Source organism: Dufourea novaeangliae, unplaced genomic scaffold (genome assembly GCF_001272555.1).
Source record: "Dufourea novaeangliae isolate 0120121106 unplaced genomic scaffold, ASM127255v1 scaffold101, whole genome shotgun sequence".
Taxonomy (NCBI): domain Eukaryota; kingdom Metazoa; phylum Arthropoda; class Insecta; order Hymenoptera; family Halictidae; genus Dufourea; species Dufourea novaeangliae.
The window spans coordinates 361,617-388,811 of NW_015373989.1; the positions used below are offsets into that span (position 1 = coordinate 361,617).

A 27,195-nucleotide genomic window follows, 5' to 3' on the forward strand; every position below is an offset into this window, starting at 1 on the left:
TATACAAGACTAAAAACCACTACTGATTACTACTACTCTAATGTAAGTACATATTGGACAGAGTCAGACAGAGTTCAACAATCACCCTTTACGAGTGGTGGGCATAAGTTGTAAACGGAACTCCATTTACCATTGCTTCAAATTTCATTTAGCAGTCAATGTTATAAACAATTCCAACGATAATTAAACAATTAAATAACAATACCATTATTTAATTTTTGTATCAATCAATAGTCTGACATTTAAAATCAAGAAGTATTATTTTGGTTAAGTCATACTGCAACCGAAATACATATAATACCAAACTCGAACTCCGAAAATTGTGAGGAAGTAAAAATACCGGAAAATATATATTGGTATACTAGTATTGTCACGATCGATATAACATTATACCGATATATTCACATTTCCATTCCCATGGCGATTTTGTTTATTTTTATTTTTTATTCCATACAGTTTGATTTTGCCATATAAATCAACGGGTCGATACCGGTGTTACGTTCCGAATATCGATCCAGAATACTTCCTCGACATACCATACTAATAAATCGAAAGAAACTATGTGTGCGGATTGAGGTTACTCGTCAATATCGTTTAGTGTAGATTTTGAAGTATGCATACTCTTAGTAATGATGTTTGTTTATTGGAATGAAAACGAAACGGCTCGTATGCAACGACGAGGTGGATAAAATCAGCCTTTGTATACAGATTATAGTTCGTAATCATTTGTCGGGGGGGTCGGCTTACGAATGGCCTGGCAACATATAATTCTCCCATTACGAAAGTTCCAGAGTCACCAAGTGCCAATTGATTGAAACAATCTATGCATTCCAGCTACACGTGATGTAATTGAACAGTTCACGGACCGGCTACTATCATAATTTAAACTACACATGCTCAAATTTTGCACTCATAAACATACTCATTGCAAATTTTGAACAATGTGCCCGTATTTAAATGAGATATTTACAACAAAAGTATTTATAATAGTGTAACGATTAAAGTATAGGAAATATAAGGTTTTAAGTATTCTATTTACAATTAAAACTGTGACGAGTATGAAAGTTGCCAATCCTGAAATCGATTTAAATTCATATTCTTCAATGGAAATTTAATAATTAATATTGAATATAATGAATGTACCAAATAACGATGGTGCTTAAAATAACTTTTACGACTACAAAACGTATTAATGAATACATTAGTCAAAAATATACAATTTGATTTATTTTGCCGAATTTTTTGCACTTGCAATCAATAATGTAGTTGAGGAAAACAAAACTCGATTAAACATGGTCATAAATAAAACACATACAAAACTTCGTACCCTTGATCATAATGTCGTTATGTAAACCAAAGTATAGAAATGGAAATTAAAAGCTAGGTATAATTTTCTTACATTATGTGCTGTTGACAATAAGTCTTTGTTATGTAAATATACATATATATTTTTATTTATAAACATTACGTTACAAAATCATTAAATATCATGCAAGAAAATTCACCAAACGGTTAATATCTATTTAATAAGTGTAAAAAATATTCAATTGATTGTATATTTCCAGAACGTTCTTTGACCTTACCTGTTGCTTTTGAAACCTCTTTCTTTCTTTCATCTACACAGAAAAAGATCAGATAAAAAAGGAAATATTCGATAGAAAAGAAAAAAGGAAGAAATTCGATGAAAACACGCAAACGTGCTCAAACGTTTTAGACCGGTCGAAAGATTCGTACGCATTGAAAGAAGATAAGGCGGAAACAGGATGTGACTGGTTAAGGTAGCACGAGAGAAAAAGTCAAAAAGGAAGCGACAAGATACAAAACGAAGCACATGTTTATAGTTTATGTTAGGTGCATTGATAAAAACGAGTAGTAACCAAATATAATAGGTTCCAGTTAAACAGGGGAAGAAGGGGGCTGCGCGCCGTTTCTTTTAAAGCGCATGCTTGCGCGACTCACGACATTTACGTTTCAGCTGCGAACACGACGTTTTGGATATTCACCTTCGAGTGTCATTTGCGTACGCTTTGATTACGGAATTTTTTCCTTTTATTTGTCACAACTGAAAAGAAACATATCACTGATTAGAACGGCGCTCCATAACAATTTATTACGCGAATTCCTCGCTAGTTCATTTCTCCGGGTTAAGCCGAAAGTATCGTCTCACTACCGTCTCTAGTTCCAATAATCCACTAATCCTTGAACCCCCGGGTATCTTTAGAAGGGCTGCACATTTATTCTCTTTCTCTTGTGAGGCAAATTTTTGTTAATACTTTTGTCATTATTGTTACTCAGTGCGGAAGTTTTCGATAGTAAACAAAATGGCATTGAAGATTCGCGTTGAATCGCCGAAGGTGAAATATACAGAAGATTATATAGAAGCACAATACGAATACGAAACGACAAACGTTACTGAAGATGATGATTACAAGTATACGGTAAGCGTAACATTCTCTTTTTTGTTTCTCGTTTATATTCCTTTTGTTTTGAGCTTATTCCACGCCGTAATTTTATTAAATACCTTTTTACACAAAAGTATGAAAAAAAAGTACATCCTTGTGTATTCTTTATGTTTAGCGCCAAATCTGCGCCATGTTATTGGTTTACGGCAAGTGTTCATAAACAAAATAGAATCGAAATATGTGTTCAAACATTAATTTTTATAACGTATCTGTAAATAAAATATTCACATGTACTATTGCTATTGTAAAAAATGATACGATATATATAATTAAATCATTTTCATATTAAATAAGTCTGATAATAGTAGTAATAAGAATGAACATACTCGGTATTAGTGATAATTATGAATTAGTAATGTTTTGCTGCAAGTTGTAATTGATTCACGCATTAACATAAGCAAACTCGTAACTATATGTATACATACACACATATGTATATATGATTCGACTGCGTGTCGTCTCGGAAGAATAACAGTAGATAATCGATTCGAAAATAATTTTATTACTACCCTCTTCAACAATATCCCTCCATGTACGAACTTTTTACTCGAATTTTACTGCAGGGTCAGGGCATGTGGTGTGTGTATATATTATATATGTATATAAACACGACACATCGTACAAAGAAATATTAGTTATTAATATTATATATAAAAAAAGATAGTTATTAATACACAATTTTTTTTGTTAGGAAAAGATGCTGATATTTAATTTGACCAATGAGTTTAAGGTTGGAAGGTTTTTTTAGAAAAAAAATATGAATATTAAATTTGCAGATGTTGTATTTAAAAATTCTTTTTTAGGGAGAAAGGAACAAATATAATAATAAAAAAAGAACAGCTGAACAAACGCTATGATTTTAATTTTGGAAATGAAATATTCAATTTTTGACAAAAAAAAAGGTTCCTGTATTGTACACCACTGTGTACTATCAGAAAAAACCTTGGATACAAATATTAACAATTACTATGCGTAATATTATTTATTTTAAATGTCTAAGGATAATATATTAGAGACTGTAAATGTGCATTTACATTTGATAGGTAAAGCCAGTGTCAACAAACTTATTGATTAGAACACAGTTGAAAATTCCAAAGCTTGGATTAATGTTGGTTGGATGGGGTGGAAATAATGGTACTACTATTAGTGCTGCATTATTAGCAAATAAACTTAAACTCTCGTGGGAAACAAAAAATGGCCTTCAAAAAGCAAACTGGTACTCCTTGATATTTTAATAGAATGTATTGGCTGGTTCATTGCATTTTCAAGTTAATAGTTTTCTATATAGTTTTTATTCAAAATTTTAGGTATGGTTCTTTGATTCAAGCATCTACTGTTAAGCTTGGTAGAGGAATGAAGGAGGATGTGTATGTCCCAATGTCTTGGATGCTTCCAATGGTAAATCCAGATGACATTGAAGTTGATGGTTGGGATATTTCCGGTATGAATGTAGCTGATGCTATGAAACGAGCAAAGGTTTTGGATATTAATTTGCAAAAGCAATTGGAACCATATATGGTACATATGAAACCAAGGAAAAGCATGTACTACCCTGATTTTATTGCTGCTAATCAGGTGAACATTCTTTTTGTCTAGCTCCGTCAGATCTATCTTGTTCTTTTTTTTTTTTTTTTAAATATTTCTGTATCTCAATAATAAGTGTAATAGTGGATTTATATTTCAGGAGAAAAGAGCAAATAATATTATGTCTGGTACAAAACATGAGCATTTAGATTTGATTAGAAAAGATATCGCAGAATTTAAAAATTCAAAGAACCTGGATCAAGTGATTGTATTATGGACTGCTAATACCGAAAGGTTTTCTGAAATAATACCAGGTGTAAATGATACAGCTGAAAACTTACTGAAGGCTATCAAGGAAAACCATTCAGAAGTTAGTCCGAGCACAGTGTTCGCTGTTGCAACAGCTTTGGAGGGTGTAAGCAATATAATTTTAATACCACATTTTAGTACTTTACTACTTTAGTAAAATCCACTATTTAAACCAGAGCTGTGTAATTCATTGCTCACAAGCAGTAGCGGCTTGAACATCCCGTCTACCTATTATGATCCTCGGATTGGCTCGCTCGAGTTGTGACGGGAAAACTATTGGTGGGGACACTGAAGCGAGTCAATCTGAAGACCACAGTACGTAGCTTTGATTTAAACAGTATTATGTGTTAATGTATATATACCTTTTTTTTAGTGTACATACATAAATGGGTCTCCTCAAAATACTTTTGTACCAGGAGCTATAGAATTAGCTGAAAAACACAAAACATTTATCAGCGGTGATGATTTTAAGTCTGGACAAACAAAATTAAAGTCCGTACTTGTAGATTTTCTAGTCTCAGCTGGTATTAAACCAGTATCAATTGTCAGTTACAATCACCTTGGAAACAATGATGGATACAATTTATCCGCTCCACAGCAATTTAGGTCAAAGGAGGTAACTGAAATCAGAATTACTGCTGTGTAAATTGATTTTTGCATTGATAATGCCAACATTTTAATGTAATGTATTATTTAGATATCCAAAAGTAACGTGGTCGATGACATGGTGCAATCGAATAACATCCTTTACCAACCCGGAGAGAAGCCAGATCATTGCGTTGTTATCAAATATGTTCCGTATGTTGGTATGTATACAAAAATGTATAAAATCCCAAAATCATAGATGGAATCCGCTGTCTTAAAGATATTAAAATCTATAAAATCTCCAATTAGGTGATAGTAAACGGGCAATGGATGAATACACGTCAGAAATATTGCTTGGAGGACACAACACGATCGTTGTACACAATACATGCGAGGATTCTTTACTCGCTAGTCCAATCATTTTAGACTTGGTTCTATTGGCAGAATTATGTTCACGCATTACCTTCAAAATAGCGGATTCAGATGATGAATTTACCGAATTCCGCAGTGTACTCTCTATATTATCGTATCTTTGCAAAGCACCATTAGTGCCTCGGGGAACCCCCGTGATAAATGCATTATCCCGACAACGGGCTGCGATTGAAAATATCTTAAGAGCATGTCTATCGTTGCCTCCAGAAAATAATATGTTACTTGAGCACAAAGTAAATTTTGGAAGACCATTATAAAGTGAAGAAAACCCATTGTATCTTCAAATAAGGGTATTACTGTTTTTTTAAAAAAAAGGGGAAAAAAAGGAACGAACGGTATTATCAAAGAATAATTAAGAAACCAGCAAATGTTCAGTGTTCTGAAATAGTTCTGTTTTCAAACTACTTCATCCATATAATTCTTCATACAGTGCATGATGAATTGATCAATTCATATCATTAAATGTAAGTTACGACTACATTTACAGTTGGTGTTATATAAACCTTCAAGAAAAATGTAAACGTGATCTGTAATTATCATTGATAAGAAAGCAAAAAATGTTATTTGTATTCCGAAGTATTTTACAGTATGCAGATATAATGTATATTTTTAAAAAGGTTGAACCTAAAAAGGTATATTTTTTCAGTAAATACTACTATTTTTGAAGAATATACTCTCAATAACAAAAAAAAATCACTATTTTTGGGTAAATGTGGGGTCGAATTATACATACAAAATTTTAGTTTCGTCTAACAAATTTTTTCTATTTACTGTACAGTTCCTTATATTTTTATTAAATGAAGATCTCATTGTCCAAAAGTTTGTGATTTTCTTAAATAGCAACATATGTAAAAATAATGAAATAAAGTTAATCTGCTCTTGTGATAAAATACCCTTATTGTTTAAATATATGTCATGCTTTATAAATAAAGGAGTTTATGAAAAATGAAATTGTGTTTGCTGATATGTTTAAAATCTTGTAGGTTTTAATGAATATATGTATTGAAATAAATATATAAACACAGAAGATTTTAAAATAGGAAGAGATAAATTAATATAGGAGTAATAATTGTGCCTTCTATATATAAAGAAATTTTTATTGTTCCATAGTTAACTGTTGAAGTATTAAAAATTTAAAATAGATCATACGATGAATTAAATTATAAAGTTAAAGGTATGAATATTTTTAACATATATAAGAAATTAGACTTTTACAATTTACACATTTTACAATTCGACTCATTTATTAATGAAAGTTTTATTCCTCATAAGTATAGTATGTAAAAATGATCTATAGGAGTAGATTTCAGAAAACGTAATATTTCATTAATACAAGATAAATTATTTGTACGGGGCCTGCACGATTCGTGTTACGCGCCGATTTTCTCTGTTAATATTTAAAAAGATAATAGACTAGATTCGAAACTGTACAGCTGTAAGCTTTTACTCTGTTCAGTTTCAATCGAAATTTTCGCGGTTGCGTGCACACAATCATCCATATGTGCACATGCGCATTTGAGCTGGAGCAATGTAAAAAAAATATTTATATAAATATAAACGTAAAGTGTATTTTACTTGCTTGTTATAAATGCCTAATTGCATTTTATTTTGAAACACCAAACAAATTGTAGTTAGTAAATTAAATATTTTCCAAATATTCGCTACTACGTTCGATTCTAGAAATACGATCGCGGCCATTACGAATAGAAAGCAACGTCACCGCTTCGGTAAAGGAATTTCAGTAGACGACAGTTGAACGTGGCACGAATTCCCACTTCGAAGTGCGTAAGGATTTAATTGATTTGCGTTACCCAAAGATACATCTCTCGGATCGTAATCTATGACGGATCTTTACAATACAATCGCAGTTACGGAGTACCGTGTACGAAAAATATTCTATGGCTATTGAAAGCTAGTCATGAATTTCGGAATTGTAGAATGCCCGTTGCGTAGGTCGAAAATAACATACGCCACAGGCGCCATTGGAACGCGCCATCTGGATATCGTTAGGAAGAAATTATGTTAGCCAGAGTTTGGAAAAACTTTTGAATAATGTTATTACTCGTCCCGATAATGAGTATCGCAAGGTATAATTAACGAGTTTAAAAACTGCCGCAACACGCACCGATCACGTTTACATCGAGCTCGAGAGCGAAATCGTACGAAGCTCTCAATTAAATCTACTTAACCTCAATCTCGAATGAAAAATGAATACCTGCGTTTACGAGAACGTAATATTATGTTTGTATTATAAAGAAAATAAAAAGTTTCAATCGTTTTTGACGGAAGAAATCAAAGATACTTCTTATTGTACGATTGAAAACGTAAACTCGAGAAGCTTGAAGATATCGGTGATACTGAAGTAACGACTTTGAATGTGATACAGTAAGGATAGTGTAATATTAAAGACACTTAAACTGATGATTTCTATCAGTTTTGCGTGAATTATTGAACGTGGACTGATGGAATGTAATACATATAATAATTTGGTGTAGAAGTAAGCGTTACAAAAGCTAGGAACCATTGTAAATACAACGTGCACAACCAACATAGAAAGCAGTGATTTTCTTTCTCATTGAATGATAAGGTAAATTAGATATTATTCATTATTAGACCATCAATGTATATGCAAATTTATATTTCTAAACAGTGATCTACAAATATTGATAACACTTTAAAAAAAAGTCAAAAAATGAAACACGTTAGTTTCTCACGTCAATTCTTTATTTTGATTTTTTATGTCATATTTACAGATAATTATTATGTTTAATGTTATTGTTTTTTTGTTATTTAGGACTAGAAAGTAGAATATTTTATAAGTTGAAAATACAATGCGAAAAATTTAAGTTACTGGATTAAAAATGCAGCACATTGAAGTAAATAACAGAGATCATAACTATAGCGAAGTAAAATTAGATACTTTTCAACATGTTAAGGATACTACTCCAAATGTATCCGACAATGATACAAAAGCATTGTGTAAACCGAATAAATCGGTGTCTGTATCGAGCAAAGAAACATTCGGTCAAATTAAAGATATAAATGAATTGAAAAAAATAACACCACGTGTAAAATTATTGGCTCACGATGCTAACAGCTTGAACGAGTTGACAAAAATTTCTTTGCACAATAAAATATCTGCACAAAAGAAGTTGGTGATATCAGAGCAAATGAAACAGGAATTAAAGAAGTACTGCAGGACCTGTGCAGGTTTGAAGCTTCCCCTGGTTGATATTTTTAGTGAAAAAGGCATTCAAATGAGATTGAGTCAACAAATTAAGCACTTAGAAGAAATAAATCCGTATGATAGCTTATCAACTCAAATGTGCATGGACTGTATCTGTGACTTAAAAATGAGCTATAAGTTTTTTATGCAAATTAAAAAAGCAGAAGTTAAATTAAAATCTATTCACATTTCTCTGACAGATACAGCAACAAAAAATACAGAAATAAAAAGTACAGAAACAAGAAGCATAGAAACAAAAAGTACAGAAACAAATAAGGTGCAGTCTGTAGCAAGAGTTGAAAATTCAGAAGTGCAGATAGAAAAATGTGAAGAACGCAGTAAGATTGATCCATCAACTAGTAAAAAACACAATGAACAAATGCCTCTGCAAAAATTGACATCAACTTCTTTGATGAAAGAAGATCAAAAGTGGTCGGCGAAAGTTGATACCATGGATATTGTTGAAGAAAGAGATAATAATATTAAAATAGAAATTTTTGAAGATATAACGGTTCAACATAGCGATGACAATGAATCTATAGAAGAGTTCGATCCGGATGATCCACCTTTTCAACCTGATAGTTCTGATGTTGCCGAGTCTGATGATGATATAGATGTAGAAATGCCAAGTGCAAAAAGAAGACATATTCAGCAAAAGGAAAGTACTGACAAGCACTGTTTACAGCCAGTTCTTGTTTGCGATAATAATTCAGTTTCAGATAAGAGAAATACAGAGTTGAATCAAACAACGTACAAATATGATACAGCGCTAAATGCATATATCAAAGTAGAGAGTACAGACAATGGTAATTGTACTACTGAACCATACAGCATTTCTAAATCTGAATCTATGTGTAACAGTGACAGTACAAAAGAATCTTTGAAACAACCGAACATATTAAAACGAAGACTTTTATTACAAACAAAGAAAGAAACTACCGAAGAAACAGATGAGAATACTTGTCAGTCTAATATCCCTGACAAAAATGGGAGTCATAAAGATGGTAAAGTACAAAAAATAGATTTACACAATCCTTTGAACATTAATAGTAAACAGGAAGATGGTATCATGTATGTAACTGTTAAGGGTTCTAAACCAAACGAACTGTTATTAGTTAAAGTGAAGAAAATGGACAAGCCGTTAGAACTGAAAAAAGAAGATAAATTTTTGGTAAAGAAAGGCTTTGATATCAAACCCATGGAGAAAATCTTGAAGCGGTATGAAACATTAGTTACAAAAGAAAAGGATCTATTTCCAGAACGGACAAAAAAGTCTGAAATAAGAGAGCAAATTATCGAAGAACAAATAGAAGAGTACAAGAAGAAACGAGAGAAGGTACTAGGAGGTCATGCTATTTCGCTTCCTCTAAAATTCGAAGAAACTCAAACCCGTTTCGTGAAGCGTAATGAAACAACTCCAGAGAATCAAAAGCCTTCTATCCCAGCAGAGAGTGAAACAATTGTAAGTATACAAATTGAAAAGGATAATAATGATACCAATGTGAGTACTGTAAAAATTGAAAATGACACTCCGGAAACTGCAGAACCTGTAAAAGAAAAGCCGCTTAATGAAAAAACTTATGTAAATACCGAAGAATATTTAGCGCGTTTAGCAAAACTGAAGTTGAAGTGGGAAGAAGCTAAGAAGAAGAAAGAGTCTCTTCAAAAAGAACTTGATGAATCGTATACAGAAGGAAATATTGAAAAGTTAGCAAGAATTCTAGGGGAAAAAGAAAAAAATTTACAAGACTTTCAAGATTACCTGAAACAACGTAAAATTGTCATTACAAGGCTGAAAGATGAAGATATAATATCACTTTACGAGGATAGGAATAATGCTGTGCTTAAAAACAGTTTGCCTGATTTAATAGATGAAAGTCAACCAGCCGATTATATTCCAGAAGAGCATTACTTGGAATGCGATTACTGTCCAGAAACATTTGCTTCTAAGGACGTACTTGAGGAACATTTGAAAATACACGATTATAAAATTATGCATTTTTGCGAGGACTGTTCGGAAGAGTTTCCGACAAACAAAGCGAAACGAAATCACAATGTGGTCTGTATAAAAAAATTATTGTGTAAATATTGCGACACGATATTAGATTCAAAGGGGAAAAAACGGCAACACGAACAGAAGCATTGCGACACTATGTATGGGCAATTGTGCGATGTATGTGGTGAAAAATTTAAACATCAAGGAACATTAGATCAACACGTGAAAACACAACACATGAGTTGGGAAAAAATATTTGAATGCCCGAAGTGTCCTAAGAAATTCGCTTTCAAGCAGAAACTTAGTTTCCATCTGAAATCTGTGCACACAACCTTAAGAGCCTATTTGTGTGAAGATTGTGGAGCGGATTTTAAGAATCCTGCAAGTCTTCGACATCACAGGATACGCAAACACCAACCAGTGGGCAATAAACGAGAGTGTCCAGTTTGTCACAAGTTGGTGCCATTTTATAGTCTTTCGAAGCACATGCATACACATAAGGCATACACCATTCAGTGTCCGCACTGTGACAAAATGTTTAAAAATAGTTCAACTTTGAAACAACATGTACGAATTCACGAAGATCAACGTCAGTATCGGTGCGACACGTGTGGCGTTGGTTTCAACAGACGTGACGGCTTAAGATTGCACATGAGAGTTCACGAAAAAACTGACAGCAGAGGATTGAAAGAATGTTCGTGTCAAGTCTGCGGCGAAAAGTTTCCGAATCATTCGACGCTTGTTATACATAGAAATCGAGTTCATAAGGATGGCAGGCAGTATACGTGTCATATATGTAACAGATCGATGATTTCGACCAGATCATTAGAATGGCATATGTCTCATATACACAACGAATCCCTTCCTGGTATGGTGAAAGAGGATGTAGATGGTACGCCAGACAAGAAAAGAGTGTCGTGTTACCATTGTAATAAGACATTCAAAACAGAAATGATTCTGAGAACGCACATTAAAAACACTCACATGGAGAAAGATCCCATGAAGTGTTTGGACTGCGAGCTGACATTTACTTCTGAGGTTAGATTAAGACACCATATGATGGTGACGCATAACAGATTAGAAGGAACATTACCCTGTCCGCATTGTCCGAAGAGATTTGTGAATCAGCTTAGATTAAAAACACATATGATATCTCATTCCGAGGAAAGGCCATACACCTGTGAAATTTGTGGATTTAATTTAAAAACAAAGATACAATTGATTAAACATCATCAGAATAGACATAGTGATGAGAGGCCTTTACAGTGTAGATACTGTCCATGGAGATGTAAGCAAGTCAGTGCTCTTGTTTGTCATGAAAGAACACATACGAACGAACGACCATACTCTTGCAGTGTATGTAGACAACGTTTTAAATACTTAGGTGATAAGAACAAACATGAAAGACGACACGAAAGTTTAGGAGGGTCAGGTTTCAAAAGAACAGTGCCAGGTCGAAATATTAAACCTAAAGTCCAAGAAGATTCTTCCTGTTCTGATCAGGAGCAAGAAGGCTTAACTAGTACAGAACCTCAAAGTCACGAGGGAGAATACGAAGAACAGTCGGATCAACATTTTAAAGAAGAAGAGATAGTTAAGTTTGAAGAACAAGAAATAACAGAAGAATACGAACAAGTGTACGAACAGGTAAATACAGTTCAGTACTGTTTTGCAATAATTCTTTTCTTCTTAATTTATTCCTGTCGTCTTGTGTTAGGAGTACGAAGAGACGTCCAGAGAAGCTTCAGATGCAGCCGAAGTTATAATGAATATGGAAGATACTACTGTTTATACGGAAGAAGTGACTGCAGATAATATCGAATCCGCAGAAATAATGGGAGATGAAATCATGACAAATGAAATACTACAGTCAGGTGCTGTGGTTCATTTGCAACAAGAAGATGATTCAGGAAAAATACAAGTGATCCCAGTTATGTTGTCCTTGCCTGATTTGTCTGACACCAACACTGAGGTTAATTTAGCCACAGCATCAATTATGTATAATAATTGAATTTAATATCGCATTTTTTATTTGCGATATTCCTTGTAAAAAGAACTTTTATTGTGGTAATTAAAGCTTAAACACAGTTTTTAATCGGGGTAAATAAGTAGGGACTAAGTCACATTCCTATAACTGAAATTGCAGATATTCTAAAAAGTATATTTCCTTCGTCTATACGTAGGTTTCAATTACTAAGGATATTAAATATGTACCCAAAATGTGTCGAGATGGTATTCTGCTATTAAAGCAGAAGTTTTTTTTAATAATTATGTCGTATTAAAATACATATTAAGACAAAGTGAAAGATTGTAAAAATAATGGTAGAAATGTTTTATCTTAATAATGCTTTTCAATACAACATTTTCGTTTAGTCGTAAATGATAAATAAAAGTAACTATACTACAATTATAAAGTATTTTGTACAAATCTATGAAGAATGAAGAAATATTTTACTTGATAATGCATACATAAGTTTCATGGCATTAATAAAAATTGACATTATTCATAACCATGTGTCTACTTACAAAATATATTGTTCATTTTTTAAAATTAGGTAATTACTTTCGTTTCTTTAATGAGTATTTTTCGTTTAATATGTGGCTAAAGCATGGTCAATATTTATGTTTCTGTCTGCTGTAGAGATTATGCATTTTATAGTTGTAAATTATAGTAAACTAAGTGAAAAATATCCAATACAGTTTTGGTATTTTCAGTGTTTTTTATGTAATATATTGTTCATATAACATACAGTTTACTTTGAACTTTCTACATTAAAGATACATTACAGAATTTTATATATTACAAAATGAGTATGCAAATGCAAATTCAAACATCACATACATATAACTTTTATTGTTTGCATTGCTGTATAATATTTCTTTATATAACAGTGGAATAGAAATATTTCTGTTAATAATAATTTAAAAAAGTATATGTATACTATTCTTATTATAAAATTAGTTATCATTTGCAAATTCATTACTATACAATTCAAAATTTTTACAATATATTTCATTCGTGAACTTATCACATATTCAATTTATTCATAGAATATTGTATAATTATGTAAATTTTAAATGACAGGAACATTTTCCATTTATAACACATTACGATAAGTTACACATTTTAACATCTTAGTTTTCTTTCTATTGCAAAGCAATTTAACATTTTAATTTATATTTATTTTCTCATATTATTACATTTTTTCATCTGTAAACATATCTGTATTTTATTGTGGCAATAAAAAGAAATTGGAATGTCATTTTCTATTTGATACTTTATAAAGTATTATTATGCTTTACTATACATATTAAAGCTGATTGGTTACATATGAAAGTCATACGTGATTTATGTATATTAAGAAAATATACATTTTCTTTAAATGTATACGCATTATTAAATTCTGTGTTGCTATTATTTATGTTCATATAAAATGTATATGTAAAATACAGTTAGATTTTGTATTTATACAAAATAAAATTAACAGATACATTGTACAATGAGTGTAAAGATACATTATCTAATAGAAAGATAAATATCGAAATCACTGTGCTGTACAAGAAAAATGTACAAATATACAAGAGTGTGGCAATATTAAAATTGCATCAGTTTAAAATAGTTTCGTGGTTATTATCCTATAACAGTTGTAAAATTTATTTTATTCTATTCAATATTTTCATTTAAGTGGTTACTATTAGTTCAATATTCTTTTAATAGTTTTTTACTTTTCTAAATTTCGATAGTATTTTGCTAGAACAAGCCACGCTTTAGGCGACATAAATCCGTCAGGTGGATTTTCACCTGCTTTTGCTAAGCCTGGAAAAAAACGTTACAAAATAAGAAAACATATTTTCTATAAGTACAATAAATGTTATTAATATGAAATATTAAGATTAGATTCTGAAAGTTTGCGAAATATATAGATTATGCCACTGATATATACAGGGTGCGGCCGAATAACATGTACAAGCGGGTACGAAGTGATAAGAACAAAATATGAAAGAAAATTTTTTCATTTAAGGCTTAGTTTTCGAGAAAATTGTTGAATAGAACTGGACTGGCGCGTCTGTTCATTGCATTCCGTTTCTACTTACTACTGTGGTAAATACACGGATTAATTTTCAAAGTCGATTTTCTTGAAAACTAAGTCTTAAATGAAAAAATTTTCTTACATATTTTGTTCTTATTTTTTCATAAGGAATCACCTTGTACCCGCTGGTACATATTATTCAGTAGCACTCTGTATCTGTATACACGTACAAAAAACATACCACGCATTTTTGTTCCTGATATAAACTCAAAGTCTTCCTTCCGTGCTGAATCAAAGAAAGACATTCTTCTGTGTTTCTTATCATATGCCGCAACTTTAAACGGTATAATTTCTAGACTTTGTAAACCTCGGGCTATTGAAAGAACTCGAGCTCCATGAGTCGGATCATATAGATTCCCATCAGGAACTAAACTCTTATCAGGATGTGGTATCCCAGCTGGATCTCGTCCAACAATGTAGAAGTTAGCTCCTGCATTCATTCTGGCCTTTGCATGCCACTGTACCTAATACGGAACAAACCGGACCAAACAGAGAAACAATAACGACATATAATTTGATTATACAGGGTGTAACAAAAATGTTGCAGGTCCCTGAAATGGGACACTCGTGAGGCGATTTGGAAGAAGTTTTTCCTTCGCAAAAATGCTATACGAGGCTTTGTTAACGAGATATCAACGAAAAACCCCGACCAATCAGAAAATTTACCTCAACTGGTCCAGCATACATCATTGGACTTGGAAAAATTGCTAATAACGTAGATTTCGCGTCTAATACACCTTCCCTAAGTACAGCTTCGTGCTGAAGAATTCTTGTATGTAATGGTACATCATCGTTCTTAGTCCATCCACCTAGCGGATGTAAAAGTAATACAGGATTCTTAAATCCTCTTTCTTCTAATAAGCGTTTTTTCGTGTCCTACAAGTTGAAAATTGGAGTATACGTAGAAATGCATTATCATGAAAATATACGCATAACAATAAAAATGTAATTCAACGTACTTGCATTAACAACGCATGACCATTATGTATAGGATTTCTAAGTTGAAATGCAAACACAGCGTCAGCTTTCATTTTTTTACATTTCGCCCGGATTTCATTTGGCGTGAGTCTATATTTATCCAAACCATCGTGCCACCTAATTCTTCTAAGAACCTCTATGTCACCGCCCACCAACCAATCTCCAGATTCATAAATCATTTTTACATACGGGTGGCCTAAATTGTTAGTACCAAATTGCCATCCACATCTCTCTTCTTTTCTGTGAATATAAAACTCCGGCCTGCGTAATATTCCAAGAGCCTTATTCTTATATTTCAATGTAAACGCTGAAAGCCCATCCAAACGTTCCTTGTCCTCTGTATTTATTGCAAGAACTATTGGAATGGATTGATTAATTTCCTTATCACCCTCAACAAGACATTTCAAATGTTGAGCCTGAAAATATTATTTTAGTATGTTCATACTTATAGTCATAGTACTATTTTAGGTTTTCTATAATACTTTTATACATAATTAACAAATATTTTGAACCCCTATTTTGTGTATACCTGAAGGTATTGATCTTCTCTCATAAAACCTGTGAGAGGTGCGGCCCAACCTTCTGCTAAAACTTGGATCCATTGTACATCTATTTCACTAATCTCTAAACTTTGAAGCATAGAAGCTTCTTCTTTGACAGAAGATATTCGTGAGTCTGGAACGAACAACTCCCGTATTGATACTGTGGACTTTTGAAGTATTGGAATAATACACTGTTTCTCCAGAAGATCAATAACGGTCGCAGCTGATTCTTCTGGGGTACAGTTTTCAGTGGTTACTATTAAATCGGGATTTAATGGCCTCTCGTACATTTGATCTATTCCAGTAAAGCCTTTAATAGCCCCTTGACGTGCTTTCTTGTACAATCCTTTTGTGTCCCTAGCTTCGCACACATTAAGAGGTGTATCTACAAAAATCTCGAAAAATGGAAGATCTGACATTTTATGAATTTGTCGTGCCATTTGTCTGTCTTCCTCAAATGGTGATACAAAACTACATAAACAAACTTGACCGCTATCGGCAAATAATTTAGCTACTTCTGCGACTCTCCTTATATTTTCTTTCCTATCTTCTTTGCTGAAACCAAGGTTGCAGTTTAAACCACTTCTTACATTATCTCCATCAAGTCCATAAGCTGCAATTCCATGATTAACTAAAATAGCTTCGACTTGAAAAGCTATAGAAGTTTTTCCTGCTCCAGAAAGACCTGTTAACCAAACTGTACACCCTCGAAAGCCTCTAACACTTCCGACAGCTTGTCCACGTTTTGCTCTTGATACATGATGTGCCTGCTCTGACACATTGGTACATGTCTAAAGAAAAGTTTTGTTGTGTGTTATAACATTATTATAATTTTTAAAAATCTGTTAATAAGATAGACAAGAAATAGGTAAATTAATATCTTTATGTATAAGATAATTAAAAGAAAATAATTATCACAAAGAATATTGGGCTATTATTGAACTCTTTAACAAATAAATAGTATGTTAGTTGAAATATTTTCTATAGTTTATGTAAACTTTAAGATAATCAGTAATATAGATGAAATGACATTTAGGTATCAATTTGTTCCAATTGAGAAAACAGCATTCACATTTTCTATATTTTTTCGTACAAATCGAACGTAATACATTTACATAAGAAAATTACGATGCATTATTCAGTCATAAATTTAAATAAGAATATTGTACAGCATATGTTTCGAACAAAAAATACAAGGTAATTCAAATTCATGATATATTCTCTGGAAATAATATACTCTACACCTGTGTCATGCATTTAAAATGACATGTCACCTTAAAATATTTAACATAATTGAACAATATTCAAATGAAATTGTTTATATAAAGTGTCCATAGAAAATAATTTTTCATGATACATACCGTCATTATTCGTTTATTCGGAATTTCAATAATTTCGTTTGACATAATTGTCTAAACTTTGGCCTCGTACAATGTATATACACACACTTTTGCATATGTGGCAACAAAACGGATGAGATCAAAACTTAATACATCTTGTGTTTAACGACAGATATAATTATCTTTTGAACATCAAAAAACATATTCTGTATATGTCACGGTAAATACATATACGTTTTTGAACGGTCGTCATTAATAAAAAAGTTATTGAAAACTTTCATAAATGTTATATCCTGTCACAACCTACTCCCACGAGTGCCCACGAGACAATGTGGCACAATGTGGGATGTGGAATATGTGCATATGATACTAACGTATCGCGTATCACAGACGATATACTATGTACCTATTTAGATATTAGATACTAGCACTTCAATAGACGGCACACTAGTTATAATAACCACAATATACATATGTATTCGTTCCTGAGTCAGCGTAATATAACTATTTATATGCTGATTTGACAATATTTTAAGATTATTCGTTTTATAAAATCCCGCAAAATATGCACATAATTATATATATTTTCGTAAAATATACAATGTAGTATTGTTACGATATAAAAAATTAATTATATTTTAACGTAATGAAATTTTTCACTTTTTTCTCTTTCTATTTGAAGAATTGTCATACGTTAAAAAAATGTCATAAATTCTTAACTTTGAAATTAGATTTTCGAAATGTTTCCGTTTTTTAAATTTTAATTGTCGAAATATATTTATACACTTTAACAGAATTTGTGTACTTTTAAATATTAGAGTATTAACAAATTGTAAACAGTAAAATATATACATCACTATTCTACAATACAATATGTATTAACATTAAATTCGTATTTTATTGATTTATAACATTTTTCTTACTGATATTTATGCATTTGTTCCAATTGACTGTAGTTGTTTCTGCACACATAGATTTTTATGGACCAATTTCTACAAATTGGAATCAAATATGATTTTTTTACTCTATTAAATATTGTTTTGAGTTATAACTGAAGTAAAAATTTCATTAAATTTTTTACTATACTAAGTTCTAAACAATTGGACATACGCAAACTGTATAAAATCTGTAATCTAATGAGTAAGAGCAAACAGGTAGAAATGATACAAATCAATAATACATTTTTGTAGAAGGTAACCATTTATTTTGTATAAACAATCAAAATATTACATGTTGATATAATAATTTTTAGGAATAGAATTAAAAAATTGCAACATTATTCATAAATAAAATGATGATAAAAATAAGAGTTTTAAAAATACAAATTGTTTTACACATTTTTTAGAAATTTCTTGTTCTAATGCTGTATTTTTCTTTATTAGATACTTCATCCACTGTATGTTCAACATACATATGTAAGGTCCTTGGATTGTTTGGAAGATAATATACTTTAGCATTAATATTCAACACGTTTCTTGGATCACATTTCACAGTTATGGAATACATAGGTTCCCCAACAGATCCGAATATATCATCTATATAGCCCAGAAATACACATCTTGTTTTAGAATTTTTAAAATTCATACAATTTAAAAACAATGGAGTACCAAAGTATAAAAGAACATCTGAGGAAAATGGTTTTACAAGTACTGTATTAATTGTTTCAATAACACTGTTAATATATCCAGCAAGGTATTCATCCTGTTCTCCATTATAATCTCTATGTTCTTGTATCCTTAAATTTTGAAACCATTTGTTCATCCTATAATAAAATTTTGGGTTTAAAAATATAGTTTACTTACATAGGAAATTGTTTCAGATTCTGTATCATAAGAAACACTTATCTGATTAAAACGAAACTTAGACTTTTTATAAACTGCACATATATAATGAAACTTACTGATCCATCTGAGCAGATTTAGATGAACAAGGAATATTTTGTATCCCACAGACAGCCTGAGTACTTTGCAAAGATGAACACGATGAAATTTTCTTCACACTTTTTTTTGTTATAATTGCTTGATATTTAGTATCCATTGTTTTATTCAAAGTAGATAAATATGTTGCAAGAAACTCTTATTATAATGATTAAGAATATGATTTTCGTATGTTTTACGTTTATGGTAACTGTTGTTTTGAAGAACTGTAATCATGGAAGGTTACAGAGCAAAAGTAAACAAATGTAAAAAGTGTCCTAGCAGGAAAAAGATACATATTCCAAATTATATAGTAACCTACTAATATTAGGGGTATTTTAACATCTTGTTGTTTAAGAATATAAATCAAATACAGAAAAATAATAAAAAATAATAGTTTGCAATTTATTGGCTTCAATTTTCAAATAACTATCTTCTGGCAAGAGTTTATTGCCAATTTTTCAAATCTGTTAATAAAAAAACAATTTCTTATATAATTTTTTCTTAAGTGTGTCTACACTGATACATATACAACCATGTATGTACAGACACAATATTTTAAAAAGGTTGTGCATTGTTTAAATCAAGTTTTAGTAGAGTTAGATTCATTTTTATCTTCAACTTCATCGTGTTTTCGTTTTCTATTCCTCACATCCCATAATCCATTTCTAACAAATCTTTGTGCTGCATCTTTGTTTACACGCGGCATAAGGGTATTCCTCTCTTCAATCTGTTTTGCACGTGTCATAGTCTTCTTTAAACGAACATTTTCTGATTTTATACTATGCTTTAGTGGATCAATTCCTAATAGTTAAGTATAATCAACAGACATTTAAATGATAATTAATATAATTTATATATAAAAATAACTGCCAATGTTTATACAAATATAAATATTTATGAACAAATTTATCGAAAATGGAATCAAATAGAAATATAATTGTTCTATCTGGTTCTAAATCAGAGAAAAAACTCATTAAGCATTATTACATTTTTTTACTATGCTGAGTTATATATATATGTATATATTATAAATGTGTAAACATTTGCAGGCTAAATTTTAGATTACGTTCTTACCTTCTGCACGTAAATACATCCAAAACATACTGTTCAGACTGTAAGACATCAACAAATTATATTTAATTTTATCAGGATTAGAAAGTTTCTCATACGTTTCCGTATTAGTAGCAAGTTTAATCGTGTCTTCAATTTTTAACGTTGCATTGTGAAATTGTTGCATTTTTGCAATAAGTTCCGTGTCATGTGAAAGTTCTTCAAAATCCGCATCCATGTTCGCTTTTTCTAATTTATCGTATACAAATGAATACGATATTACAGGCCAAGGATAACCTTTTACAAACACAGATTTCAATCGAATTACAATCTCAAAGGATTCCTTAAAACAATGACAATGCCGTCCAGTTCAGTCCAGTTTGCCCAAGTTTGCTTCAGTTCACCTCAATTGCCTCTTTACAGCTTAACATGAGCTAACAGCAACTATAAGCTGGCTAAAATCCCCCACCATCGTCCGTCAGCTGGACAAATTGGACATCACTGCATTAAGGTTTCTAGAGCAGCATGCCAGTAGTCTAGGGAGAAAGTTGCCATCCTATTGTAAATTTCTAAAATTCAATGAAATAATGAAATTTAATAAAATTTCAATTGATCCATATGTAACACGATAAATCCATTGATAAAGGAAATTAATTTTTATTTAATTCCTGCTTTTATAAATTACATATTCTATACAAATTTATATTAATCGTAACATATAAGGTTTATTATAAAATTATGCAGTTCCAAATCATTCAAACATTTTTAATTCCTATCATTATTTATTACAGATGCATTTTTATTAAAAATATAAAGTAACGGGAGGCCATTTAAAATCTAGGAAACTGCGGTTCTAACATATACTTTGACATCTTCTTTTCGGGTGTATCGTGGCAATCAAACAGCTGATTCGTTCTGTGGTAGAGCACATGTTGTGCGGCAGTATGCTATGATATTACGGTTTTTTCTCACGAAGTAATGAAGTTCTAACGAAAAACCGTACACTCACGCCTCGAGGGAAAAACATACCACCTGATTTTATTCGAACGTGCGATGAAAAGGACGGAATAACAGGTTTCTTTTAAAAGAAATTCTTGTCTGAGAAAAATGGCTGACCGTGATAGCGCATCTGAAAGCGACTCCAGCTCGATCGACGGTGGACCAATTATGATGCCACCGTCCCCCGTAACCAGAGAACAACTTCAAAAAAGAATCGAATCATTGCAACAGCATAACCGTGTTCTCAAAGTCGAATTGGAAACGTATAAATTGAGAGTAAAGGCGTTACAAGAGGAGAATCGTGGTCTTCGTCAAGCTTCTGTCATTATAGTAAGTTGTCCGTGTGTTTTTGCCAACTAAATCCGTAAGATATCAATTTAATAACTGATTTCACATGTTTCATTTTATACGAGGCATTTCAACATTCCTATATTTGTATGTTTCATTATTTTTATCAATAAATGAGAAAATAGTATTCAATACCAAAAGAAGTACATCTGACATAAAACTATCCACTATAATGTTCGATTCATTTTTCATATTTTTTTTAAAGTTACTGTATAGAGAATCTATAAAAAGTTATTACTTAAAGAGAAACTAATACAAAAGCACAAGACATTTAACAAATATCGAATGCAATATGGGTAATCTTTGTTGTTACACATTCGACTGGCGCAATAACTATGCTTCATAGTAAATATACATTAAACAAAAATTCAGTTTTAAAAAGAGTAATTTAATCTATGTACTTGTCAAATAGAATTTAGTGGACAGATTTTATGCAATAATTGACTAATCTTCTTTGCAAATGCAAAAATTTGTTGTGTCTAATTATATTCAATATAATAATACATATGTGTGGTATAATTTATTGATGTGTCAGTTTAAATGTATTACACGGTTCATTATGTAACATTGTTTAATGTATAAACAAATTAATTTCACATTATTTCCAATGATTCTCTTAGGAAATTGTTTTCTTTTTTATTAAAGTTTCGTATTGAAATAGTATATGTTTACAAATTTCTACAACATTAATAAATAGTATGTAAAAATTTAGTTAAGGATTTATAATTGTTTAAATAACCAATGATGTAAGTAACATTTACATAATCAACAATATAATTATATAAAGTACTAGTATAATCTATTACAAAAACATTTTCTGTTCATCTTATTCACATATACAATCTTCTTTTTAAATTCTAAATAGGGAATATTAATGAATTTTTATTGAATTTAAAAGTAATTCCTTTGATACTGTAAATGTTTAACACTAGCGTTTGTAAAGTATTCATTTTTCAAATTGGAAAGTTGGTTTTGTTTTTTGTAATTGTTGTAAATATAAACTCAAAGAATTCTCATTTGCTTATGTAATATGATTATAATTGTATTCTAGCAAGCAAAAGCAGAACAGGAAGAAGAATTTATAAGTAATACATTATTGAAAAAAATACAAGCGTTGAAGAAAGAAAAAGAAACATTGGCGCATCATTATGAACAGGAAGAGGAGTGTTTAACAAATGATTTGTCAAGAAAATTGAATCAATTGCGTCAAGAAAAATGTCGTCTGGAACAAACTTTAGAACAAGAACAGGAATGTCTTGTCAACAAACTAATGAGAAAGATAGAAAAGCTCGAGGCTGAAACACTCGCAAAGCAAAGTAATTTAGAGCAATTACGTAGAGAAAAAGTTGAACTCGAAAACACCCTGGAACAAGAACAAGAAGCATTAGTAAATAAATTATGGAAAAGAATGGACAAGTTGGAAGCAGAAAAAAGAATGCTTCAGATAAAATTGGATCAGCCTATATCAGATCCCACTTCTCCACGAGAAATTAATAACGGCGATACTGCTACTAGTTTAAGTACACATATTCAAACATTAAGAAGCGAAGTGGCCAGACTGAGACATACATTGCTCATTTCACAACAAGAACGTAAGAATTTCTTTTGTATTATAATACGGATGTAAAGATTCGAGTTAAATTTTTTTAAGTACTAATAAGTTGCAAATATTTATTTATCTTTTACATTTCGTCTGATATACTACATTTATTAAAATTCCTCAATAATAAGAAGTTTTTGCGAGAGATATAATTTAGTATGCATTATAAATACTGCAGAATTTTTTACTTAATTCAAAATTAATAATTACTACCATCAGGGGTTGAAACGAAAATAACTGTTATATAATATAAAGGTTCTGACTGAAACAATTATGCTATAACTAGACAGCAGATTTTATGCATTTATAGCCTACAGGGCTTTTTGAAATACCATAAGAAACGAAACTTCCATTAGATGCAACGAGTTTTCTACTTCATTTTTAACTTAATAAGATGTTTAAGGGAAGAAAGAAGTTTCTGTTTTTGTTCTTATCTTTCTGAATTACTTTATAAAATGTTATTTTGCATACAAATTCGCAGTCTAGCTATAATTGTTAATGGTCAAAAGGCTCAGTTATAAAGAAACGTATTAAATTACGAACAAACAAAAAGCGATCCTTAAGACTCTCAAGTTTCTGAGTCTTTCGACCATTTCTATCTGGAATAAATCAAACTGACACGTGAAGGTGAGTATCCGTTCTTATACTTCGTGTAGAAAAAACCAAACTGGAAGATATAATCATAGAACCGATCTAATCATCATGTTGAACCGTTACAATAACAGATAGGAATCTGTATAAGCCAGAACCTTTTTTACCCGTAATAATTATAACATCATTTCGGGTCTTCATAACTGTTTTGAGAACTGGAACCGATATTTCTAACTGCTTTTAATCTCTGATTATCACCTAAAATTGTTTAATACGTTCACATATTATTTACATTAGACACAGAGAAGATGCAACGATATGTGAACGAAGAGAAACAAATTCGTGAAGAAAATTTAAGACTTCAGAGAAAATTACAGTTGGAAGTGGAACGTCGTGAAGCTCTATGCAGACATCTTTCAGAATCAGAATCCAGGTAATTATAATTGTACTCTATAAATTGTACAGCCTATTTTAGTTTGGATTTAAACTTGATTTATTTACTAGTTTGGAAATGGAAGAAGAACGGCATTATAATGAAATTGTGATGTCTGGTGGAAATATAAGAAATCGTACTGTTTCCAGCCCTGTGCCGTATAATCCTTCACCTAGTTCCTCTAGACCATTAAGTCCAGGTAAACATCGTAATGCTTTTTATTTTTTCCAAATATTAGATAAATGCGTATTTTAGTATTGGTATTAACATCGATTCTTTACAGGTTCATCCACCAGAGAAGGATTTAACACAAATCGATGTTATGCTTGTGGTCAACCCACTGCAATTCCATTTGCCAGTTCATCGCCGCCTTCTACGGTAAGTTGCATTTACCATAATTATTATATAATATACCATAATTAATATATTCAATCGTTTAAATGACACCAGTTAATTGGAGTTAAAAGAATAGAAGAAATTGTTTAACATTTTAAACTCAATCTTTCAAACGTAAATTCGTTTAAAAAAAAAAATAAAAGAATTTCAGATATGCGCTTTATTTCTAATTAATTTGTCAATTGAAATTTTTATAAAGTCAGTTGCAATTCTAATAAAATATCGAAGTACAGACTCCTCGATTATCGTCCCGAACTCGGGACCGTGCCGGGACAATAATCTTATAAGGAGAAATTCTTCGTAAAAGACCCTCGTAAATTTGTTTTTTGCCCGAAATTCGAGCCTCGGCGACAAAGTATGCGCTTGACAGATTTGCACCCCCCCCCCTAGTGGTAGGGATAACACCTGGACAATAATCGTGTAGGACAAGCCAGACGATAATCGAGAGGAGTCTGTACTATTTTCTTGTAGATTCCGATCCGATGTTTCTGACAGTTTTAAATTTATGTTGTATTTTGAGTATTTTTAAAGTATATTTTTAGTATATTTTAAGAATTACATTATAAAAAAAACATTTTACACATGTATTTATTCCTAATGTCTTGCCCTATCTAAGCAGGGTCACGTGGTAACGCCATCGAATAGACGCACATCAGATAGATTTGTTAAACCTGCAATTCCACCGACCATTGTAAGTCCTGGTGGTCCACCAATCGCTAACGCGACTACAAATACAACTGGCGGATCACCAATGGATATCGCTAAAACATAAGTCAGTTGAGTATCACTGACAACAAACATTTCATCATGTATTCATATAAAGTACTTCTTTTGTTGATGCATTTGTACTATGTGATTGTATAACATACTACAAGAGTTGTTTAAAAAAAAAAAGAAAAAAAAAGAAATATTGCACTTTTTAATATTTTAATTGGTATACTACAAATTTTTCTTTATTTCGTATTGAATTGCTTAGATATTTCTCATAGTAACGTGATACAAAGCAGTATTTATGAAAAAAAAAAAAAAATAATAGCTAACAAACCACTTATAAATTTCCGATCTGCTTCGAAATAGCCTAATAAAGTAAAAAATTGTGGGGAGAGGGAGATTTCATTAGTCTTGCTCTTCTAATTTCCATTGCGTTTCATTATTGATTATGAATACTCGTCTTCTTTTTGGTGTTTGATATAGCGAGAAAAAAAAATATATTTTCTAAGTTTAGTACTTAGATGAAGTGATAAGACAAAATATTTCTATAATCGTAATTATGTAACTTATTTAAATTCAAGTAATTTTCATTTTTATATTATTCTTTGTAGTATGATCATACGACATAATATAAAGAATAATGGCACAATCTTGCATGCGTTCGATTATCACAATTTTGTATACTATTTATAATGAAACTAGAAGAGCGAGAGTATACTTAAATGATAATATACCTTCAAATTAAATATACGATTGTGATTAAAAAAAAATAGAACTATTAACAAAACAAAAATAGAAATTTCAAAATGTTATCGTCTTTAACAGAAATATTCTTTATTATTTTAGTACTTTATTCGCTATTGCTTTAATATTTTTTTATACAATCACATAACGTGACTATTAGTATAGATAAGTATTTGTACCCTATGTTTTGAGTTCAACATAACTAACATTGAAGTTAACAAAGTTTTTACATGACATTGTTGCATTTATGTGCTGATATACTGAACGTTTAAAAGAATAGCTACATTAATCCTTTAACATTAATTTGCTTACTTTTAAATATTTCATTGTTTCATAACAGTGCTATAAATATGTCCATTATGTGGTTTCGGTTCATGAACAATATCTATTTTCATTTTAAAAGGAGGGGGGGTCCGTTTTTTCTAATTTACAATGTTTCATTTGAAAATAAAATCTGTGACTTATTTTTAGTTGCACCTTTATTGCTGTTTTGTAACATGTGTCATGTACAGAATATGTTCGGTCGATATTTATACGAATGTGATAAAGTAAACCATAATGATCTTGTGCTATATTTTATAATAATTTGAACATTATTATTCAATATTGGTGCTCAAAGCTGCTAAAATTGTGACTCTCAATTAATTATTACGAAAGATGTGTTACGGACAACATTCTGGTTTCTTGTCCAGTAGCAAAATAAAAGACTAATAGTTGAGTTTTCATTTTGTTGCAACGGAGTAATGTCAGTTTCTACATTATAGAATTTCCTATACTACAATTTATACGTGTAATATTTGGGTATCATATGTGTCGCAATATCAAATTATAACGCATTAACAAAAAAAAAAGAAAAAAAAAACAAAACTGATGTAACAGACAAACTAAATTAAACAGTAAGGTAAATATTTACATAAGA

The 27,195-nt window shown here is 31.1% G+C and overlaps 6 protein-coding genes across 8 annotated transcripts; 3 read left to right on the plus strand and 3 right to left on the minus strand.

The window, feature by feature from the left end:
* The first annotated feature begins 1,842 nt into the window (after positions 1–1,842).
* LOC107187705 (inositol-3-phosphate synthase 1-B) lies at positions 1,843–5,670 on the plus strand. Its single transcript, XM_015575857.1, has 7 exons — positions 1,843–2,438; positions 3,506–3,678; positions 3,770–4,037; positions 4,147–4,401; positions 4,669–4,911; positions 4,993–5,101; positions 5,190–5,670. Exons 1-7 carry the CDS (start codon positions 2,322–2,324, stop codon positions 5,567–5,569), a joined length of 1,545 nt encoding a protein of 514 aa, XP_015431343.1. The 5' UTR covers positions 1,843–2,321; the 3' UTR covers positions 5,570–5,670.
* A 1,971-nt stretch (positions 5,671–7,641) lies between these two features.
* Positions 7,642–12,629, plus strand: LOC107187695. 2 transcript variants are annotated; one of them, XM_015575846.1, is made up of 4 exons: positions 7,670–7,697; positions 7,808–7,899; positions 8,107–12,181; positions 12,252–12,629. In XM_015575846.1, exons 3-4 carry the CDS (start codon positions 8,174–8,176, stop codon positions 12,543–12,545), a joined length of 4,302 nt encoding a protein of 1,433 aa, XP_015431332.1. In that variant the 5' UTR covers positions 7,670–7,697; positions 7,808–7,899; positions 8,107–8,173; the 3' UTR covers positions 12,546–12,629. The 2 variants fall into 2 exon arrangements, with proteins under 2 accessions (XP_015431331.1, XP_015431332.1); XM_015575845.1 differs by having other exon boundaries at positions 7,642–7,899.
* A 1,627-nt stretch (positions 12,630–14,256) lies between these two features.
* On the minus strand, positions 14,257–17,651 carry LOC107187682 (bifunctional 3'-phosphoadenosine 5'-phosphosulfate synthase). Its single transcript, XM_015575824.1, has 6 exons — positions 17,507–17,651; positions 16,133–16,936; positions 15,585–16,019; positions 15,292–15,501; positions 14,807–15,089; positions 14,257–14,351 (listed from the first exon to the last, which is right to left on the minus strand). The coding sequence occupies exons 1-6, from the start codon at positions 17,549–17,551 to the stop codon at positions 14,257–14,259; spliced, it is 1,872 nt and encodes a 623-aa protein (XP_015431310.1). The 5' UTR covers positions 17,552–17,651.
* A 1,175-nt stretch (positions 17,652–18,826) lies between these two features.
* LOC107187625 lies at positions 18,827–19,542 on the minus strand. The gene is made up of 2 exons (XM_015575767.1): positions 19,386–19,542; positions 18,827–19,247 (listed from the first exon to the last, which is right to left on the minus strand). Exons 1-2 carry the CDS (start codon positions 19,520–19,522, stop codon positions 18,827–18,829), a joined length of 558 nt encoding a protein of 185 aa, XP_015431253.1. The 5' UTR covers positions 19,523–19,542.
* A 434-nt stretch (positions 19,543–19,976) lies between these two features.
* On the minus strand, positions 19,977–20,859 carry LOC107187708 (nuclear nucleic acid-binding protein C1D-like). Its single transcript, XM_015575860.1, has 2 exons — positions 20,479–20,859; positions 19,977–20,205 (listed from the first exon to the last, which is right to left on the minus strand). Exons 1-2 carry the CDS (start codon positions 20,690–20,692, stop codon positions 19,985–19,987), a joined length of 435 nt encoding a protein of 144 aa, XP_015431346.1. The 5' UTR covers positions 20,693–20,859; the 3' UTR covers positions 19,977–19,984.
* Positions 20,860–21,473: 614 nt separating this feature from the next.
* On the plus strand, positions 21,474–25,593 carry LOC107187707 (coiled-coil domain-containing protein 6). Of its 2 annotated transcripts, none has more exons than XM_015575858.1 (6): positions 21,474–21,783; positions 22,853–23,393; positions 24,290–24,425; positions 24,497–24,624; positions 24,709–24,803; positions 25,438–25,593. In XM_015575858.1, exons 1-6 carry the CDS (start codon positions 21,562–21,564, stop codon positions 25,591–25,593), a joined length of 1,278 nt encoding a protein of 425 aa, XP_015431344.1. In that variant the 5' UTR covers positions 21,474–21,561. The 2 variants fall into 2 exon arrangements, with proteins under 2 accessions (XP_015431344.1, XP_015431345.1); XM_015575859.1 differs by having other exon boundaries at positions 25,441–25,593.
* Positions 25,594–27,195: the final 1,602 nt, after the last annotated feature.

What these genes read in the sequence shown, in the direction of transcription:
- LOC107187705 (XM_015575857.1), top strand. Translation starts at nt 2,322, where the DNA reads ATGGCATTGAAGATTCGCGTTGAATCGCCGAAGGTGAAATATACAGAA. An exon ending in ATTTTATTGCTGCTAATCAG is followed by an intron (nt 4,038 to 4,146) that starts GTGAACATTCTT and finishes TTTATATTTCAG; the next exon opens with GAGAAAAGAGCAAATAATAT. An exon ending in AGCAATTTAGGTCAAAGGAG is followed by an intron (nt 4,912 to 4,992) that starts GTAACTGAAATC and finishes TGTATTATTTAG; the next exon opens with ATATCCAAAAGTAACGTGGT.
- LOC107187695 (XM_015575845.1), top strand. Translation starts at nt 8,174, where the DNA reads ATGCAGCACATTGAAGTAAATAACAGAGATCATAACTATAGCGAAGTA. An exon ending in ACGAACAAGTGTACGAACAG is followed by an intron (nt 12,182 to 12,251) that starts GTAAATACAGTT and finishes GTCTTGTGTTAG; the next exon opens with GAGTACGAAGAGACGTCCAG.
- LOC107187682 (XM_015575824.1), bottom strand. Translation starts at nt 17,551, where the DNA reads ATGTCAAACGAAATTATTGAAATTCCGAATAAACGAATAATGACG. An exon ending in GAGAAGATCAATACCTTCAG is followed by an intron (nt 16,020 to 16,132) that starts GTATACACAAAA and finishes TAATATTTTCAG; the next exon opens with GCTCAACATTTGAAATGTCT. An exon ending in TGTATGCTGGACCAGTTGAG is followed by an intron (nt 15,090 to 15,291) that starts GTAAATTTTCTG and finishes GTTCCGTATTAG; the next exon opens with GTACAGTGGCATGCAAAGGC.
- LOC107187625 (XM_015575767.1), bottom strand. Translation starts at nt 19,522, where the DNA reads ATGGATACTAAATATCAAGCAATTATAACAAAAAAAAGTGTGAAGAAA. An exon ending in AAATCTGCTCAGATGGATCA is followed by an intron (nt 19,248 to 19,385) that starts GTAAGTTTCATT and finishes ATTTTATTATAG; the next exon opens with GATGAACAAATGGTTTCAAA.
- LOC107187708 (XM_015575860.1), bottom strand. Translation starts at nt 20,692, where the DNA reads ATGGATGCGGATTTTGAAGAACTTTCACATGACACGGAACTTATTGCA. An exon ending in GATGTATTTACGTGCAGAAG is followed by an intron (nt 20,206 to 20,478) that starts GTAAGAACGTAA and finishes CTTAACTATTAG; the next exon opens with GAATTGATCCACTAAAGCAT.
- LOC107187707 (XM_015575858.1), top strand. Translation starts at nt 21,562, where the DNA reads ATGGCTGACCGTGATAGCGCATCTGAAAGCGACTCCAGCTCGATCGAC. An exon ending in GTCAAGCTTCTGTCATTATA is followed by an intron (nt 21,784 to 22,852) that starts GTAAGTTGTCCG and finishes ATTGTATTCTAG; the next exon opens with CAAGCAAAAGCAGAACAGGA. An exon ending in CTCTAGACCATTAAGTCCAG is followed by an intron (nt 24,625 to 24,708) that starts GTAAACATCGTA and finishes GATTCTTTACAG; the next exon opens with GTTCATCCACCAGAGAAGGA.